This window comes from Ixodes scapularis, unplaced genomic scaffold, assembly GCF_016920785.2.
Source record: "Ixodes scapularis isolate PalLabHiFi unplaced genomic scaffold, ASM1692078v2 PGA_scaffold5__190_contigs__length_132052651, whole genome shotgun sequence".
NCBI classification, from domain to species: Eukaryota; Metazoa; Arthropoda; class Arachnida; order Ixodida; family Ixodidae; genus Ixodes; species Ixodes scapularis.
The window spans coordinates 46,011,385-46,030,737 of NW_024609880.1; the positions used below are offsets into that span (position 1 = coordinate 46,011,385).

Below are 19,353 nucleotides of genomic sequence, written 5' to 3' on the forward strand. Positions count from 1 at the left end.
GTAATCATTATTCTGATGAGTAGTTTTTCATAATTAATTATTTCTTCATCTTCTGTTGGGGCGAGAAAAAAAATAGAAGGGGTCTAATTGCAACCAACAAATGCGCGCATTTCTTCTGGTGCGTCCTTGTTTTGGCGTTTAACTCAATTCAAGTCCGCAAAAGTAAGCCCTTTGCGCCAAATTATCTGGGACATTGGTTCAAATTTGGCCATTTGTAAACCCTATTTATATTATATAAAACACTGGGCGATAAGAAACAGCATGTTACAAATGAATAAAAATGGGGTGTTTGCTGGGTCAAGGTAGGTACAAGTCCCCCATTGCATCCCTCGTCATTATCGTTTACCATTCCTCCGTATTTTAAAGAAATAAAATGGATTACCATACCTTCTTGTAATCTTATACATATACTTTTCTTGTATTTCCTTTCAAGGAGAGCTTTTCTTCGCAACAAAAGCGACCGGTCTTTGTTGATATTTATACGTGCTTGAAGGCTCGACAGCTAGTCGATGTTTCCAAGAACTAAACAGAGAAAACAAACACACGCACACACAAAAAAAAAGAATACCCTATATTTATTAACAACTGCCCCGACTAAAAAAAAAATCAGCTGCTTTTTGTTTTGCTTTTAATCTCGTTTGTGCGTTAAAGTAGAGGGGTACAGGCAATTTTTCGAGCTACTCCAACTAATAATATATTTTGAATCCCCTGCGTTCACCGTTTCCGGTATGCTATTGAGTATCGCGAAATTCAGAATAATTATTGCGAAATCGGCAAATGAAAATGATGCCAAAACCAACATTCAGACGTACCAGCGCTTTTCAGTACCACGACGTCGGTGGCAGGCAGGCTTGCCAGTCGAACAGGCAGTGAAAGGAAGGAAACAGGCCGAGAATTTTGTTTCGTGCTGCTGCGCGGGGCGCTGAAGCCAGCTTCCAAAGCGTTCATTTGACACCATGAGAATGATTGTAACGTTTTCGTTGCTGCCAACAAAAACTTCCCAATAAAAAAAAAAAAAAAAAAAAAAAAAGAACGATGAGGAAAATTTTAAATTTAGTAACTTCGCGAAAAAAATAAAATATTACTCTGAACTAACATTTGGGGTTCTAATTAAGCCATGTTTGTTGGTGTGTTTCGCAAATTTGCAGGCCGATCGGGGACCATAAAAAACGCGCAGTACCCATTAAAAAAACACAAAGAAACAAGAAAAAAACAGGAGGCTTATTATCAGTATCACACGCTTCTTGCTGTGTGATACGTTCTTTGAAAAGGGACTCGGCACGCCCTGCGATTCCTGAGACGTCAGTGACCGTGTAACTTACGGTTCCGTCTAAGGAAACAGAACCTGACGTCTTACCTTTCCTGTCAAGTGTATATTCATACAGCCGCGTTCCACGGAGGGCCAGAACGACTCAAACCGACCTTACTCATACCAAAATCAGGAAGCCACCAAGCAACAGGTTCCATCTTCCGTAAATGGTTCGTCAACATTTCCAAGAAGAAGGAAAGGACGAGGCAGAGACAGTTGCTTTCGTAACATGCCACGACGCCGTCAAGTCTAAAAACAGCGCGAGTCGAACGTAACGATTGATGGAATTCAGGATCGAAGAGGGAACGGCCGAGATTGGCTGAAGCGAGAAAGGGAGAGAGGGAAACTACTCCGTGCGATTGGTCACTGCCCGACGCGATTCGGCGCACTCGGATTCACGGAAACGCTGCAGGAGAAAGCATGCATTTGGTTCACGAAGGTCAGACGCATAGCTCGGTCGGTAAGCTTATGTAAAACCTACGGAACTTCCGACATGCAAATACCTTTGGCGTAACCTTCACAACCAGCTAAAAGAAATTAAAAAAAAAATGAAAGCCGTTTACAACTCCCTGTAACGCCGAATTAGAGCGCAGCTCTTGAGGAGGAGGAGGGAAGAGTACTGGGGGGTGGGTCAAGTGACCTCGGGGGGCGGGGGGGTCACGTGACCTTGTGGGAGTCACGTGACCTTGGGGCGTCACGTGACGTCGGGGGGGTCACGTGACCTGGGGCCACGTGACGATACCGATGACGTCATCAGTAGCGTCACTGATGACGCCATCAGTGATGATGATGACGATGCGGATGCCGGTGACGTCATCAGTGACGTCACTAATGACGTCATCAGTGATGATGACGATGACGGTGCGGATGCCGGTGACGTCATCAGTGACGTCACTGACGACGTCATCAGTGCCTATGACGTCAACGGGGGGTCACGTGACCTCGGGGGGTATCCCCAGGTCACGTGACCCCAGGGGGGGTCACGACCTGGGTAACCATCGTGACCCTCGTGAGGGTAACCCTAGTAACCCTTGTGAGGGCAACTCTCGTGACCCTCGTAAGGGTAACTCTCATAACCCTCGTGAGGGTAACTAACCCTCGTAACCCTCGTGAGGGTTACGAGGGTGAGTAACCCTCGTGAGGGTAACTCTCATAAGCCTCGTGACCCTCGTGAGGGTAACCCTCGTGAAGGTTACCCTCACGAGGGTTACTAACCCTCGTAACCCTCAAAAGGGTTACCTTCACGAGGGTTACCCTCACGAGGGTTACTAACCCTCGTGAGGGTTACAAGGGTAAGTAACCCTCGTGAGGGTAACCCTCGTGAAGGTAACCCTTTTGAGGGTAACTAACCCTCGTAACCCTCGTGAGGGTTACGAGGGTAAGTAACCCTCGTGGCCCTCGTGATCCTCGTGAGGGTAACCCTCATGAGATTAACCCTCGTAACCCTCACGAGGGTTACGAGGGTTGCGGTTACGCCGACACCGACGGCGACGCCGCTCAAGCCGGGAACGGGCCCCTAAGAGCTGCGCTCTAAAAAGAGATCGGGATACCGTTGATTTGGCATTTGGGCTAAGAACAAGTGTCCTGCGCTGTATACTACAGTCGAAGACATAAGACACCGCAGCCCTCGAAGACACTTCGTCACTCACGTTCCTAACCGAAAGGGGGTTGTGTAGAAGGACGCAGAATACGTGCGTGTGAGTAAAGCGCGAGCGTGCAGGTAATCCCCCACAGACAGACACAAACTGGCCAGCGGGTGGTACGCACAAGGTGTGCGCTCCAGCCTTATTTCGACCCCGGGTATAAAAATCCCTTCACATCTCGGTGTTACACCAACACGCTCGAGAGATTAAAAAATCGATTTATTTTTGTTTCAGACCTTAGTATCACGATAGACACTGTTGTCTTGCCAGTGAACAGCGAAACTGTTTACCACAAAAAGGCGAGGACAACCGAGAAAGGGGGACAGCAAAAAGAAAACGCTCGCGTCCTTTCCAGGAGCCGAGAGGGGAACGAACCCGGAGAAGAGGTCTCAGGTGCGAAGCCTCCCCTTTCTTCCCCGCGCAGATGAACAACAATCCGACTTGCCTCGAAGCCCCGCACACGGGACGCGACGTCGCTAAGAACACTTTTTTGTGGGGCTTCGGTCCGTCCGTGCCCCGTGCCCCCCCCCCCCCCCCCCCCCCCCCCGCTCCCAATGCAAAAAAGCACGCAGCGAAAGACAACAACACCCTCAGGTGACGAACGACATACACCGACTCAATCCTCTGACGTCACGGCACACGCTGAGAACGTGTTCCACAGACCAGTGGACAAAAAGAACAGCGCTCAGACCACCCTGCCGTCCTAAATCCTGCGAGTATACTCGAGTTGAGGCTTGGGCGAGTTGGTACATACTTCGGAAATTAAAAACAGCGCGGAAAGACGAGGACCAGACAAAGAAGTGACACGGACGTAGCGCTGCACAAAGAAGTGACACGGACGTAGCGCTACGTCCGTGTCACTTCTTTGTCTGGTCCTCGTCTTTCCGCGCTGTTTTTAATTTCCGGAATATACTCGATTTCCAATAGTGCCTCAATACATTTCAAGCGTCAAAGCCAACGAAATGTACGTCGTCCATCGTCCCGAGGTTCAGTTTATGCGGAAAGCAAGTCGTCTGCTTCTTGCGCAGGAGTTGGGGTGACGTCAGGAAGATGCCGAGCTCTGATTGGCTCTGGTTGAAAAAATCGTCTCGAAAGCGATCTGCCCCGACGTGTACCCGCTATCCTTCATTCAGAACCAACCAGAGGTCGGCGCCTTTTTGACGTCACCACAACCCGTGGAAAAAAAGCAGACGAACTTGCACACCGCATTCTTTATGTGGTCAACTAAAGCTAACGACAGCCGGCGGCAACAGCTGTAGGTGAACCCGAGAACGGCCGTCATCCAAAAGCGTTCCGACGTTTCGAATATCGAATAGCCCAAACCATCGTCGTCTTATTTATTATAAAATATATATTAAAAAAAAAAAAAGATACAGAAGAAAAAAAAAACGCGAGCTATTACTATAGATCTGCAGGTACGTGCCGAAAACCGACAACACGCTACAAAAAGACGGCCTCAAAGAAGAAACCAAAATCCAATAGCGCTTACTTCGTTTCACATGCACGCACCATCTGCGTACAGACCAATTCGAAGTCGAACACAGCGTTCTCCTGTGGCAGGCACAAACCGAAAACCACAATACCGACGATGCGCACAGAGGCAGAACTTCAACCCCCCCCCCTTCAAATAATAAAAAAAAAGGTAGAAAAGATTAGAAAAGATTATTTGAAAACGAGGCTCGCAAAATTAAAAAAAAAAGAACATAAAAAAATAATATACGGCCAAGAAACTTGAAAGAAGTATGTTCACCGGCCCCTTAGAGAAACCTCAAGGAGGACCGTGCAAAATGTACCAAAACAAGCGTAAAAAGAGGACCGAAAAGAAGAACGTAACAAAATTAGAGACAGGACCGCCGGAGAAAGAAAGAAAGGAGTGAGGAAAGAAGAAGAAAAAGAAACTCGATTCCTCCGCCGCCCCGAACAGCAGCGTCCCTTCCATTCCTCAGGCCCCGCTTTCAGCTGACACAGCCAAAAGAAGATCGAGAAACGTCCAAGCAGCGAAAGCGGCAAGCACCACCCCACTAAAATCGGGGAAAGAAATAATAAAAAAAAATCCCCGAAAGTAATAATCGGAGTAAAACTGGTGGGTGAATAAAAAGGGGGGTGGGACCTCCTTTCCAGTCACGTCTGGGGCGAGGAACAAAGAAGGCGGGGGGAGCCAGCCAAGATGGGCCCCCGACGAACCCCTTCCTCGCTTCTTCCTTCCGATCCACTGGGCCACTGGGGGAAATCCCCCGCTGTCGCGGCCATCTTGAATCCATCCGAAACGTCTTTCGGCATCCCCCTCCGCTGCCAACTGGGAGGGATGCAGCGAGCCACCGGCACGAGGCAAACGGTGTTCTGATTCGCCCACGATCGCCCTTCACTGCGCGAATACGACAATAAATCGTTCTGGAGCTTATGATAAGCTCGGAGACGTACAGAGTGCTGTGCGAATGAGCTGCGCACAGGCTGGGGAGGGGGAGGGGGGTGTTGCGAGTTGTCACGTGATACCGCGGAATTTCGAGGTCCAGAGACGTCATAAGGTTACGTGACCTGTGGTCCCGCGCAGCGAGTCGCTTTTTGCAGGAAACCCTGTCCTAGGGTACCTTCATGTGCGTACTGTTTTTCGTCTTTTGTTCGGAAACGCGTGTCTGTGCACGCGCTCTTTGCACTAATTGTGCTTCGGCGACATTTTTTTTTTTTTTTTTGACGATTTCTTTGTATTTTTTTTTTTTTTTTTGTGAGCGTGCGCTGTCGGCATCGGGTACTACAAAGGATGGCATCACCCTAACCAGAAGGGCACTGAGGCACCCACCCTACCCTGCCCTAGAACAAATTCTGTAGAAAAAACAAAACAAAACAAAAAAAAAAAATCGCAGATTACCGCTAGGCTGTTTTATGCTGCACCCCCGTCTGTAATTTACTAATATACACGAAGGTGGCGTTAATCAACGTATGGATTTAACGGGTGGTCTGGCTGTATTACCAAAGTTAAACTGCAAGAGTCGCAGACCCTCCGACACGGGACAGTCCCGAAGTCAGGTGGTCTCGCTGAGCACGAACGTACGATACAACATTCATTTCCAGCAATGCTTCGGATGTTTCGCATCATCGCAAGCACGGAACTTCAGGCTTTATCGATTTCTTTTTGTCGGTATAGCATTTAAAAAAAAAAAAATAAAAAAAAAATAAAGTTGTCCCGGAGTGTAAAGACGACCACCCAAATCGAGCAGTCACGCCGGAAACGTTACGTCATTAACGACAGATTCAAGGGTTCACTTCTACGCGCCCCTTTGGTTACTTTCAGCACCAATTTACCACGAACAACTGCGAAGGAAGGAAGAAAACAACAAAAAAAAAAACAAAAAAACAGAAACATGGAAAGGCACGGTCGGAAGCAGGACTTTAAGGTTCAAACGTTCCATCTAACCTAGTCTAAGAACGAAACACAAAAAGGAAGAGGTCGGTGGTCAGCGTGTACGGGGCTCGACGGGGTGATTGCACGGACCGGGCCACCAGGTGAATCCCCCGAGCGCACACGCCCCAAAGAAACGACTACAGTCGGGAGAGGTACCCTTCGACCCCCCCATCCAGCAACTTGAGCCAGGCAGACGCCGATCACGTGATAAAGGGGAGCAGATGCCAGCAGCGCTCGCTCGCCGAAACCAGCTTACCGGACCAACGCCCCCTTTTTCTCGGCCCTCACCTCAAGAAAAGAAAAACAACGCGGATGCAGAACAAAACAACTACTAAGGGACAGAAGAAGATAGAAAAAAAGAGAACGATACACAGTAACCCCCACCATTGCTCCCCCACACACGCCCAAGGAGAAGTCATTACACGCACAAAACGAGCAGACGGAAAAAAATAGGAGTGAAAGCGCGAGTCGGAAAAGTGACAGGAGCGAAAGAAGAGAAAGGGAAGAGCAAAGAAGACAAAGAAGGGAAAATAGGCTCCCGGAGAGGAGGCAGGAAAGGTCAAACTTCAGCCTTTCGATGCGTTGAGAGACAGCGCATAGCCAACTGACGTTACATAGAGCGGCCATTGTGGCGGCCTCGCCGCTGAGCGCGTGCCTTTCCTAGCACGCATTTTGGGCCCAAAGGAATTTTGTTTCCCTCGGCTACAGCGAGCGGGGAATGAGCACCAGCATGGTGGCGATGACGTCACCTGCAAGCCACGTATTCGATGCATTTCCTGACCAAGGCCACCTTACTAGGAGGCCGTAGTGCTGGGTCCGGTACGTGATGACGTCACGTAGCGGAGGTAGACGTGGGGCGCTGACGGGCCACCAAAAATTCCGCAAAAGGCCGGACTCTTTTTTTTTTTTTTTTTTTAACGCGAGTAAAATATTGTTAACTAAGCGGGGGTAAAGAAAAAAAGAGGGAACAAAAAAGGGAAAGGGGGTGCGTGCATCAACAATTTCCGATGTCTTTCGAGAAGGTCGCAAAAGATATATCGAGGTTAGCGAGATATGGAGAGGCGGGAGCAGTGAACGACGGGGAACCTCTCCGCTTACGATAAACCGATTATGCGCTCCAATTTGCCCAATAATTCGAGCGAAGGATATCACTCAAAACGACCATGAACCTTTTGCTTTGATAACAGAGAGTGATGGGACAAAAATATATCCACATAAGAATGGACATAATGTTGTTGTTACGGGTGCTCACCGTCAAGGATAAACGAAGGAAAGCAGGCACTGTTTTTAGCTCCTTCCGAGTCCAGTGCATCTCATATCGCCCAGCAACGAATCGGGCTGCGGCATTAGCCCATAGAAACACCGAAGAACCAATCAGAGAGAAAGAAGCGTGATGATATAAAAGGATATAAAGTTCTCAAATGCATGCAATGCTTAATACGGAATCGGTGAGGGAATAGGCTCTTTGCAAAAAAAATCCCAAAAGCCTCCGAGCGCGGCGCGACGAATTATGGGAGTCCTCGGTACGCTCCCTTCTGTCGCCTTTTTTCCCGCTACCACGTGACATACGCGAACAGGCGCAGGTTACCGAGGCTAAAGTCACTGGACCCGATCCAGTGACTTTAACCGAAGTAACAACCCTCGAGCAGTCGAGCCGGACTTATGCCGAACCGTGCCACACGGTTGCGGTGCAAAGTGAGTGGATTCGTTGACACTATACCAAACGTGACGGGAAGTTACGACGCATATTACGTAATCGAGTAAGTGGATGTATAGCTCCACCTGTCGCGATGCGTTTACGTTGCCAGATATTGTTTAGGTCTAGGTTCATAACGGATGTCCACAGACTGCAATAAGCAGAACCACGGCCTGTCTCAACCTTTTTCTTACCACTTCTGTCACCTTCTGTCCAATGGTACAACGCAGACAAGAGCCGACCCGGGTAGCTTGGCGGCGTACCGGCGGATGACTGCCACGACAGGTGGCGCTAGCTGCCGAGACTCTCGGGCAGTCGCGGAAGCGCGTCATCTGTACCCAGGGTTCTCAAAATGCCCTGCCGTCGTTGCGCTGTGACGCGAGGTATATTTTCGCGCTAAAATTTAGCGGGGAAGCTGAATGATGGTATAGACCACGTGACGTCGATACCTCCCCGTCAAATTTAGCGGGGAAACTGGATTGGTGTCGAGGTCCTGAGACGTGAATTTTTCCGCAAAATTTAGCGGCAAACTGAGTTGACGTATAGGTCACGAGCTGTCGATTTCGCCAAGGTGTATAGATCACGTGATATGTAAGGGGACCGTCACGGGACACTCCTTTTCCCTGTACTCTCAAGATGCACGGGCGACACAATTTTTGGGATTGGGGTAGCGGTAAAAAAAAAAAAAAAAAAAGAAAAAGAAATCATCCCAGGCTTTAAAATTTGGAGGAAATCGAGGTTTTCGTTTTTGCCCGCTCGACGAAACGACCCGCTAAGCATTATCTCAAAAAAAAAAAAAAAAAAGGCATGAAGTTTTTCTTGTTCGGATGCTTCCCAAAATTAACAACCGCAAAACGTCAGGATATTGATTGCACGAGGTTCCAACTGAATTTGTACACCGACTTTGAAAGAGAACACGCCTGAACAAAGTAATCATCGTAAGCCGACACGACACTATACTGTACTCTCCTAGAGAACGCCAGATGCAGGACATATAGGATGGTCAACCAAACCAACCTCAAAATCATTTCTTTTTTTCCCCTAGTTCGCGCATGGGTAATCAGCCCCTGTCACCCACGGAGGTTACAAGTCTAACTAGATTCCTCTTGTCCCGAAATCCGCAACAGAACGTAAAAACCCACCCGTGACAGTACGGGCCGGCGTGACCCTCACCTGTTCGATTCCAAAGTGACGCGGCGCTCACGACGACCAGACACACACCACAACCCGAGCGACATCCGAATGAACACCGCCGACGTGACGTGCCGAGGTCAACACAAGCGGACGCGACGACGTCCGTACCACGCCGCAAGGCCGTCGTCTCCCGCTTATCCAACGACAGAACCGTACGTTACGACGACGACGTCGGGGGGAGGGAAGCGGGCACGGCCGCACGGCGCGGTGACGTCCTCTCGCTATCGCGGGGGTCAACGTCGTCGTCCCACGTTCAGGGGAAGCCAGAACGCACAATCGAGCGCGGGGAGCCGCAGGCGTCCGACGCGAAAAATCCGCACGAGTAAAAAGATTTCGCTCGTGCACAACCCTCCGTCGCCGCCGTCGCAACGGAGGGCAAGAATGCGGTCGCGTGGCTTTTTCTTTCTGACGCGGGGCGAGAGTTGAGCGGGGGCTGTTGGTCTTGTTTCACAGCGGGAAGCCCCCCTCGACGTGTCTCTCGGACAACGGGACCTCGACCCGCGAGGTGGACCCGTCGTAGCTCGCAAAAAAGCGTCAGTACACGAACACTCCGCACGAAGAGATGAAAAGGGACCACAACGAACCGCAGATGTACCTCGATCCGCGTTGCGGTGGTAAGTGGAGAAGACGACATGCCGTTCAGCATTCGCGACGAACAAACAACACTGCTCGAATACGTGTTAGAGATATCTTAGCGTCGGCAACGTTTTCTTTTACGCTAGAAGCATCACCGACAATCAGAAAACGAGTGCGTTCGCGAACAAACGGGACGGCACTAACTGGTCGAAAACCAGCATACGCGCGAACAAGCACGGACGTCCAAAAGAGTCGTTCGCGAACAAGCACAAATGTCAACAACTGTCAAAAAAAGAAAAACAGACGAGCATGCTTGTTGACAAGCGTGGATGCGACATATCGCCCATTAACAAAAAACAAACAAACATACAAGCTGTACCAACGAAGGACACCAGCATCACCAGAACGGTAAGTTTCCATGGGCTTGGTAAAAAAAGACCAACCAGGCAACATCGGTGCTTTTTGAGCTAGTCGAGAAAGGTCTTGATTCAGAAAGCGAACACAACCGAGCAGAGCGAGAAACGTTCAACTCGCTGACGGGACGAGATCACGTGCAGTGCCAGTCGAGAAGTTTGCGAGCGATAGTTCAGCGAGGAGGGGTCGACATCCTCCGGCCCGCCGAGAGGTTTCATGTGGCTCCGCCGCGATATTTCGCTGATAAGCGGTATCATCAGAGACTCTATGCTTGTTGCGTCGCCGACCTCAATTCAAATAAAATCTCATAAAAAAAAGAAAAACTTACGAGCGCGAACAGTTATGTAACTGAAAACAAACGCTCCCTAGGGGTTGCCCGACGTGCAGCCTTTTCTTCTTTTTGTACTCTTTTATAACAGCTAGTTTTAGCGGTGTCGTCGATCGCACCTGTGAGCCAAGGTCGGAGCCCTGGTAACAGCTGTTCTCGGTACTTGACAGAACAAACTGTGTCGCAACTGCAGCCCGTCGCCCATAAAAGTTGTTGAAGGGGCAACGACTCGGCTCACTACCCAGAAAGGTGCGTCGCGTTCGAATGAACCACGATCGTTGTGGTGTAGACGATACTTACCAGATCGACCGAGCTAGTCAGACAAGTGGTCGGAGGAAAAACGGTGAACTGTCGCGACCTGATGCCAGAGAGGTGAGGCCAGCAAAACACAGGATAATTGGCCTCTAGCAAGTACGTAAGGTAAGTTCTAGGAACGCGAAAAAACCTAACCTCTGGCAAGTACGCAAGGCGAGTTCTAGAAACGTGAAAAATCCAGCAGACCTCCGCCCAAACAGTTGTGTAAAAAAACACGAAAGATTTAATTTTTGTAAGCTCTGGAAACGCGTAAAGAGAAAGAACATTAACCTGTAACTCCAACGACGACGAGGGGTCGACGGATCATCCTCGAGCACGGCGTTGAAGAGAGGGTACGAAGACCAATCTCAAAGGACCACGGCCGAAGTAACCTCAATGGCACAAATCATCGATTGAAGCCGATGACGTACACCGACGACGACAACACTCGTCCACGGACGGGTAGCACGAGGACACCCAACACCAACACACACACACCAATCCTCCGCAGCTGATGGTCGTCGTCGCGTGTCTCCCGAGGAGAGCCGATCCGGATTGCGGTGGGGGAAGTACGACACCGAGTTGGCGGACGCTGTATTAACAAGGAGACCGACACGCCGGGGCAACAAAGAGCCCAGACGGGAAATCGGCACTGACTCGTCGTCGGGGTCGGCCGCCTGCTGCTGCTGCTGCCGCGACGGCGTCGGCCGGGAGGACCTCCCGAACAGCCAGCCAGCCAAGAGCCGCACACTCGCTCACACACAATTTCTCTTTGTACGTTCCTCACCAACACACACCGGCTTCCCCCACTCCACACGCGGTTCCTCCTCTCTCCCACACCCCCTCTCCACTATCCCCCACCCTCCTCCCCCTCCTCCGCCCTTCACCTCGGATAGCTCAGGATAGCGGCGTCCGTGAAAAGTAAAATAAGCCGCTCGCCCGATAAAAACCGCGCTCCGTTCCGCGTCCCGACGAACGGCAGTGGAAGCTACGGGGACACCCCAGCCAATCATGCACGGCGAACGAGTCACGTGGGCTACGCGTTCCGCGCACGCTGCTAAGCCACTCCCGAATGTCACGTGACGCTCGCACGGCATCTGATTGGCCGGGGATGGCTCGTAGCTTCCACTGTGGTCCATCGCGAGGTGAAACTGAGTTTAGAAAAGAAGGAGGGCGAGTGTTTCCTCCTCTCGCTTTATAAACCTCCCTCTCCTTTTCTCTGACTCAAACTTGACCCTCGCTCGCATATTGTTTTTTGTTGTTTCGTCAGGAAGGGGGGGAGGGGGGGCCAGTTTGCCCTTACCTCCGTTACCCCCGCTTCCTCCTCGCCCGAGGACCAAAACAACGTAACCGAAGCAGCGAGCGGGCCTCCTCGGAAGCGATCAAAAACTGGGATCGGAAAGGGGGGAGCGAATGAACCTCGTCCTTCCACTGCGCTCTGGCGCGATACAAACGATGGAAGGTAGAGCACAAAAGAGAAAAGACGGGCATTCGGGGGGGAGGGGGGATCGTGCGTTTCGGCGCTGACGGTCCCCAGTCCTCACCCAACCCTGGCCCCCGTGGATGTACCCCCATGTGTGCGGGGGTCGGGACGCGGGACGACTGTCGGGCGTTCCTGGGGCGACGCGAGAAAGCGACGCTCACGACGGAAATGTGTAGCCGCGCGGTTCGCCTCTTATGATTGGCTCAGAAGGCCGTAGCTCGCAATAATGCGTTTAAAACTTACTCGAAAAAAAAAAAAAAAAATTATGAGACAACAATGCATGTACTGGCCCAGCTCGACCCCGAAATTTTTTTAATATATACTACACCAAATCAACTTTGATGACACGCCGCTGTAGTGGCGCTGCTGTTGCCACGGCGCAATCGCAAACGTTCCACCTTACGCAAATCTGTTTTCTGCGCTGTAGCCATTGCCCATACTTTTTTTTTTTTTTTTGCATGAATTTATTTGAGACAGCCTTACAATGTCTCAGGGGATATGGCTAAAGGCACTCGAAGTGCCTGACGAGGCCACGCCACCCTGGTATGGGCAAAGCGGGCTTGACTGTAAGCAGCGTGTTTGTGCACAGGTCTCTCCATATTCGGGAGTTTTCGTGAACTCCACGCCACGTGCCTTCACATAACGGTACCCAGTCGCGGCGTGACGGGATACCATGTCACGTGATGTCAATTGCACGAGGGGAAAAGCACGGACGCACGAACAAGTTATGGGGGAGGGGGGTGAATTCCTTTAAACGCATTTTCATGCTATAGAGAAGGATGTTGCCGAAGGCGAGTATGTGGTACGTCAGCCAACGAAATTGGTGTGTGTACGTTTGTACAGCCCGAACTTAGTTTGCCTCTACGGGCGACTTGTCTCTCAGCTGTAGATGAGTAATTTAGCCAGTGCGGTACAACCGCTAGCCTGGGGTCTTTAACGTGCATCACGCAGCAGTGATACACGACCTCACGCCGCTACGATGCTCATCCAGATCGAAACAAACGGGCAGGGCTGGAGACTGAACCCAGGATTCCTGGGTTCTACAGCGCGAGCTTACGCTTCACGAGCTCAGAGCTGCTGCGCGCTAGCCCACTCGCCCCACCGATCCCACTTCAGCCAACAAAGTTTGTCGCACGTTGGACAAGCGGGATTAACAACGCTTGGATTTAAGCTGGTTGGTTTGAAGCTACACTAAACACGTTAAACACGTAAAATCTGAGACGCTAAAAAGTCAAATTTGGGGGTTTTACGTGCCAAACCAACGACGGGCATCTGGTACGCCCCAGCAGAGGACTGAGGATTAATTTCGACCACCGGGGGATCTTTTGACGTACAACCGAGAGCTCGGTTACACGGCGCCTTCTCCGCAATAAGCCTCCGTCAGATTGCGGGCACCTCGGCCGGGATTCGAACCCGCCACATAGGGACCCGTAGACCGGCGCTCTCGCCTCGGAGCCACCGAGGCGGCTCTGAGACGCTAGGGTAGACAGAAAAGGACATGGCGTACGTGTGATAGTGCAGAGAGACTGCAGACTATCAATTGTTTATTTTTCGTTTCTTGTTTTTCCTTCTTAATACCCTCGTTCTTGAAGCGCAACAGGGCAAACGTCAGCTCCTGGGTACCAACAGCATAGACATGCACACACCATCGATACAAAATTTCTACAAATGACAGAAAATACATTAATCGTCCCCCCAGTCATTTCCACCATCTCTCAGGTAGATCATCCAAACCTGCGGCATTTTCTTACCGATCTCACCAGCCAGCTTGACTACGCCACCGCTGCCGCAATGCATCGAGATAACTTTAGTCTTTCTGCACGTGCGACAACCTCGCTAGAGCTCTGCGCGTTTAGAGCACAAGACGGCACGATCCCTCGCATGACACGGCCGTCTGCCTCCCGCGAACTAAAGTTATGGCGGCGTCACGCATGCGCCGAACGCTTAGTGAGATCGGTCTATTGCCCGGGATGACATTAATCATCCAGTCATTAACTCCGAGAATTATAGGGCAACCTTCATTCTTCAAGAACGGGGGTATAAAAAAAGAAAGAAAAAGAAACAAACAGTTGTTAGTCTGCACTTTCACATGTACGACATGTTCTTCTCTCAGTACCATATCGTCTCACAGTTTACTCGTTTACGTGTACAGTGTAACTTGGCAGCCCAGTATACCTCATAATGACCAAGTGAGGCCCTTTTCAAGACAGCCGTCGCCGACATTCAGCGCTGCGCGCACGGAGAAAAGCCCCCTCGCAAACCAGCGTCGCACATTCATCATCTCTGCCCTGGTTGCCCCCTCCACCCGCAGAATTCAAAACGCGCCGGAAGTGAAACTCGAGACCGGAAGCGGGACGGAACAAAATGAGGACTAACATGGCGTGCGTACGCTCGTGACCCCCACGACCCAAGTCAGCTCGTCACGCGGTTTCCCGTTATTCGCGCCAGAACGCGAGATCAGAAATAAAACGTGGCCAATCGGTCAGCGCATGGGGATGGCCTCCCCGGTGCTCATCGGTATGAAGGTACCAGACATTGCCTATTTGTTCTGTGCATTTTCGTGAAAAATACGTTTTGTGAAGAGGAATTTTTTTTTTTGTGTGTGTGTGTGTGTGGGGGGGGGGGGGGGGGGCGAGGAGAGGAGGGGAATGAATGTTAGCTACAAGTAGGAATCCGCCCCTTTTTTTTACAGATACACATCAGCGGTGAACGGACAAAAATATAATAAATAAAAATACTGCACAGAAGCAATTATAAATGACACAATACTTCCAACAGTCTAGTACCCATATAAGAAATGTAGCTTTCCCAAAACGGAACTAGTACCAATTCGACCTCGATTTCTTCCTCCGAGTGCTTCATTCATTCTGCTAAAGAAAAACAGAAAAAAGAGAAACATTATGCGCCGGGATTTAGTTTCGCGTGTCAAAGTTTTTTTTTTTTTTTTTAGAGGGAGTTGTCGTATAATGTGTGTTTAAGCATACAGGAGTGATCTGTACACGACACTGCCACTTAAAATGCCCGCTCCTTCACACTAAAGAAAAAAGCGTGGAATTTACTTTTTCTTTTTTTCTTTTCATTATTTCCTTTATAGAGCGAACTTTCTCGTTTTGATGGGGTACTCTACACGGAAAGAGACAAAGGTAACTTTAAACATTCCAGGTCACTCCACTGCCAGTACCACAGCAGCGCGGGACAAGTAACGAAAAAAACAACATAAACAACAAGCACAAAACACGAGAGGAGGGAGGGAGGGGCCAGAAAGAGAGCAACACCCGTTGCTCTTGAACTTAGACTCGTTTCCTCCTCAAATAAAAATAAAAAAAAAAATAAAAGAAACCCCCGGGGGGAAAGGGTAACCAAGTCAGATCTCCCCTCGTCGAAAGGTGAAAGTGGCCGAGAAGAAACTCACGGCGCTCACGCCAAGCTCCGAAGGGAACGAGGCAACGCGAGAAGAAAAGAATGTCGGCAAAGGGAAGCTGATCGCATAGGGAAGGACGCAAAGGCGGCGGAGGGAAATAAAATCACAAAAAGACAGCTGGCAACCCAGTGCAACGTGGGCGCAGGTGATTACCCACGCAGACAGGCTTGTAGGCTGGCAGGCTGCCGGAGCCGTCGCCGGTCCCTTCCTTTTTCTCATTTTTGTTTCGACCTGTTTTCCGAACCCTTGAGCGAGTCTCATCCAAGGGGTTTAGCGGCCGAGTGTGTTAAGGAATCCCAGCTCGGAGCACGTGGAGCGAAAGCGCGCTGCAGAACCTACAGGGATCCTTGGTTCAATCCCCGTGCCTGTCCGTTTCGATCTGGATGAGCATCGTACCGGCGTGCGGTCGTGTATCACTACTGCGTGATACACGTTAAAGACCCCAGGCTAGCAGTCGAAGCACCGCACTGGCTAAATTTCTACAGCGGGTAACAATGTAGCCACGTTCTGGCAGAACCAAACTCTCGCTGATATACAAACAACAAACGAATACTTTTTGTTTTTTGTGGGTCATCCAGATTTCTTTACTGCTCGGATGAACAGGAAGAGCTATCTTGTATCGAAAAGCGATGTCGCGGACCTGCTGAGGTTCGATTTTTTTTTCTAACATGCAAGGTGAAGTTGGACAAAAAGTCGACTCAATTTCGATGACAGAATGCACTCACACGAGTAGACCGGTGCACCGAGAACGCCTGTCGAATTCCTTCTGCGATCAATGCCACGGTAACAACATTTCACGTCCAATGCCATGCCCCCCCCCCCCCCCCCCCCCACACACACACACACACACACTTCAAAATCTAATGAAGTAAGACGTAAATATATAATCACCACAAGCCGAAGAGCCCGGAAGCCTGCCAGGAAAGACCAAAAATAGAGAAGTTTAACGGCACTCAATCTTACATTTCTCGTCGCGCAATCGCGGATTTTGAATAAAAGCAGACGGCAAAGAAGAACAAGCTAAAATATTAATCACTGTTTTACCTTTTTTTTCTTTTTGCAAAAGAAACAGCGAAGAAACATTATTTTTATAGGCGAACCGGACGGGCGTGAACGAACGGCAGATGTCGGGCACGCGAGATTCGCATTAAAAACTACGCTATCTCACCGGCCGCGCAAAGGAAACAAGAAATAAACACGGGAAAAGAAAAAGGTGCGCAGCTGTCGGAACAATCTGCCAGGAAGCCGCAAGGATAGAAGAGATAAAAAGGAAGTTTAATCGAATGCGCATAATCATAAAAAAAAGGACAGATTTTGAAAAAGAAAGAAAAAAAGAAAAGGTTACATATCTCCCGGGAACATCATAAGCTCACCTGCGTGGTGGTCACCTTGAAAACTGAGTCAGCTAAATTTTTCTCCATAGAGGGGCGAACGGCGATCTATTAAAAGTTCCAAGTTGCCATTTTTTTTTATCATTAATGTGTAGCACTGTTTCTTTACTAAAATTGAACGCACCCTACTTTGTTCAGTGTCAGCTCCATTCAGCGCACACATTAAGAAAACTAGCGGTTGTGTTAGAAACACCCAAGAGTGTACAGAAAGAAAGACTTCCGTCCTGAAGCGTACGAGAAAGACGGCTTTTAAATTTATTTGTTCGAAGTGCGTGGTCGTAACTACGAACGAGTATATCTCCCTGCGCGTGGGCAATATTTCGGGAACGTGCATACAGTCCGCCCCAGCAATCTCCTCCTGCGCGCCGCCATCTTTCTCTACCGGGTTCCGGAAGGCGTTCTGCGCATGCGCAGAAACCCTTTTCCGTCGAACGTGTCCTCCGTCGCGCATGCGTGCACAGCACACGCTGTGACTCGGCATTCTGCGCCCGCATGGGCGATCAGCGCTGGAAAAAGCGAAGGAGAGGAGAGAGAGACGCGAGCGTGCGGTGACATCACAGCGCCAAGCTCTGATTGGACGGCTAGTGGGTAGACGGAAAGGCCAGAGCTGCCTCCCTCCGATCAGAGCGAGCGAGCAGGAGCGTCGTCTGCTCAGCGCGCAGGGTCTGGCGTTCGAACGCCGGACGACGCTGCACGAGCAGCAGACGACGCTCTTGCTCGATCTGATTGAAGCTAGCCATTCCGTTTACCCACTAATCCTTCCAATCAGAGCTCGGCAGTCTGACGTCACCGCACGCTCGCATCTCCTCCTCTCCCTCAATTTCTCTACGTGTACAGTGGCCCGCTAGTTCGTGCACGTCCGCGCTCTCGAGGGAACAACGACATTAGTGACGAAAAGAACCTAGCACAGAAAATGTTTTGTTGCGAGGGGTTGCTGCGCCGACGCGTCGTCGCGCAAATGGGCAGAAAACCGGGCCTCGCGCATTGAAGCCAATGTCGCGTACTGTAAACGATTTCATTTTCGCGAATTTAGCAACTCGCCTACGATTCGGGAAAAATACGTTCCGCGAACAATTAGTCCAGCGTATAATTCGGGCAAAAATGTTCACACTTTGGACGGTTTCCTCGTGCAACTATATGACGAGGGGAAAACACGCGTACAAAGGTATGTGATCATTACGTACGCAACACAAAAGTATTTAAAATAAAGTGATTCAATTGGCCATAATTCACGGACACGACGAGAAGTTTATTTTACACCTACGGACAATTCCTACCAAAATATAGCCGGATCTCATTTTCGAAGAAGGAAAATTAGAACCCACGAATAATTACAAATTTTCAGCTTCGGCCCAATTCCCGAAAATGAGGTTGTTTACACTGAACATTTTATCATACAAACACTGAAGAATAAAATAAGAAAGTCGGGGTAGAAACAGAGCTGAAACGCCCTCGACACACGGCATAGTATATCTTATCGCGGAGAAAAAACGCTACGGCCAAAGAAAACCCGACTCGGAAGGAACACGCTGCGAATATTACAACGTCGCGATAAAAGACGAAAGCATCTCCGTCACGCGACGAAACGACGAGAGAAACGTCAGGCACAACAAACAAACGCTTTATTCCCGCGTCCTATTGGCGAAACATTGCCCTCCCAACAATGGAGGCGGAAGCTAGCTGGGAGACAAACTCCCGCCAAGTGCTCGCACGGAGTCGTCAGATTCGTTGCAAGAACGCAACGGCCAGTCACCTTCGCGAAAACAAAAACAAAAAACAGACACAAGCAAACAAAGACGCACAGGTTGTGCCTCGAAGTAATGCACATAAAGAATCCGACCTCGCATTATTAATCATCGCCGTCAGCGCGGGGTCTAATCAAGACCGAGACAAAAAGGAACCCGCTCCTTTTGTGGCTACCACGAGCTTCCCCCCAAAAAAATAAATAAAAATAAACAACCGCCACAAAAGTCACTTCTCCCACAGGCAGCTGTCGAACCCGAATCTGGCGAGTTGCGCAACAAAGGCTGCGGAAGTCTGATGGGAGGGGCCCCCACTGCTTGCTGCTGCTGCCGCGCCGAGTGCTGCCTCCTCAAGGTCAGCTAGGTTTGTTATTCCGTCCCAAGTAACCGACTCTAGCGAACTCAACTCTGATTGGACGATCGACCGCGTGATGACCAATCAAAAACCTTAACAAAAATGGA

At 50.0% G+C, this 19,353-nt stretch overlaps 1 protein-coding gene across 9 annotated transcripts in view; it reads right to left on the minus strand.

Moving 5' to 3' along the window:
* The window catches only part of LOC8040089 (histone demethylase UTY), a 231,962-nt gene that overhangs the window by 114,213 nt on the left and 98,396 nt on the right, over positions 1-19,353 (minus strand). The window contains exon 1 of one of the 9 annotated variants that reach the window (XM_040223446.3): positions 11,353-11,648. The exons of 5 other annotated variants lie outside the window; for them this stretch is intronic. Coding sequence is in view for 1 of the 4 variants with exons in the window: in XM_040223443.3 (XP_040079377.1) it covers positions 9,222-9,286 (65 nt within the window). In the remaining 3 variants the exon portion in view is untranslated. Of the gene's footprint in view, positions 1-9,221; positions 9,364-10,261; positions 10,340-11,145; positions 11,649-19,353 lie in introns of those variants that run through there. 3 more of the 9 variants (XM_040223444.3, XM_040223447.3, XM_040223443.3) reach the window with 3 other exon arrangements.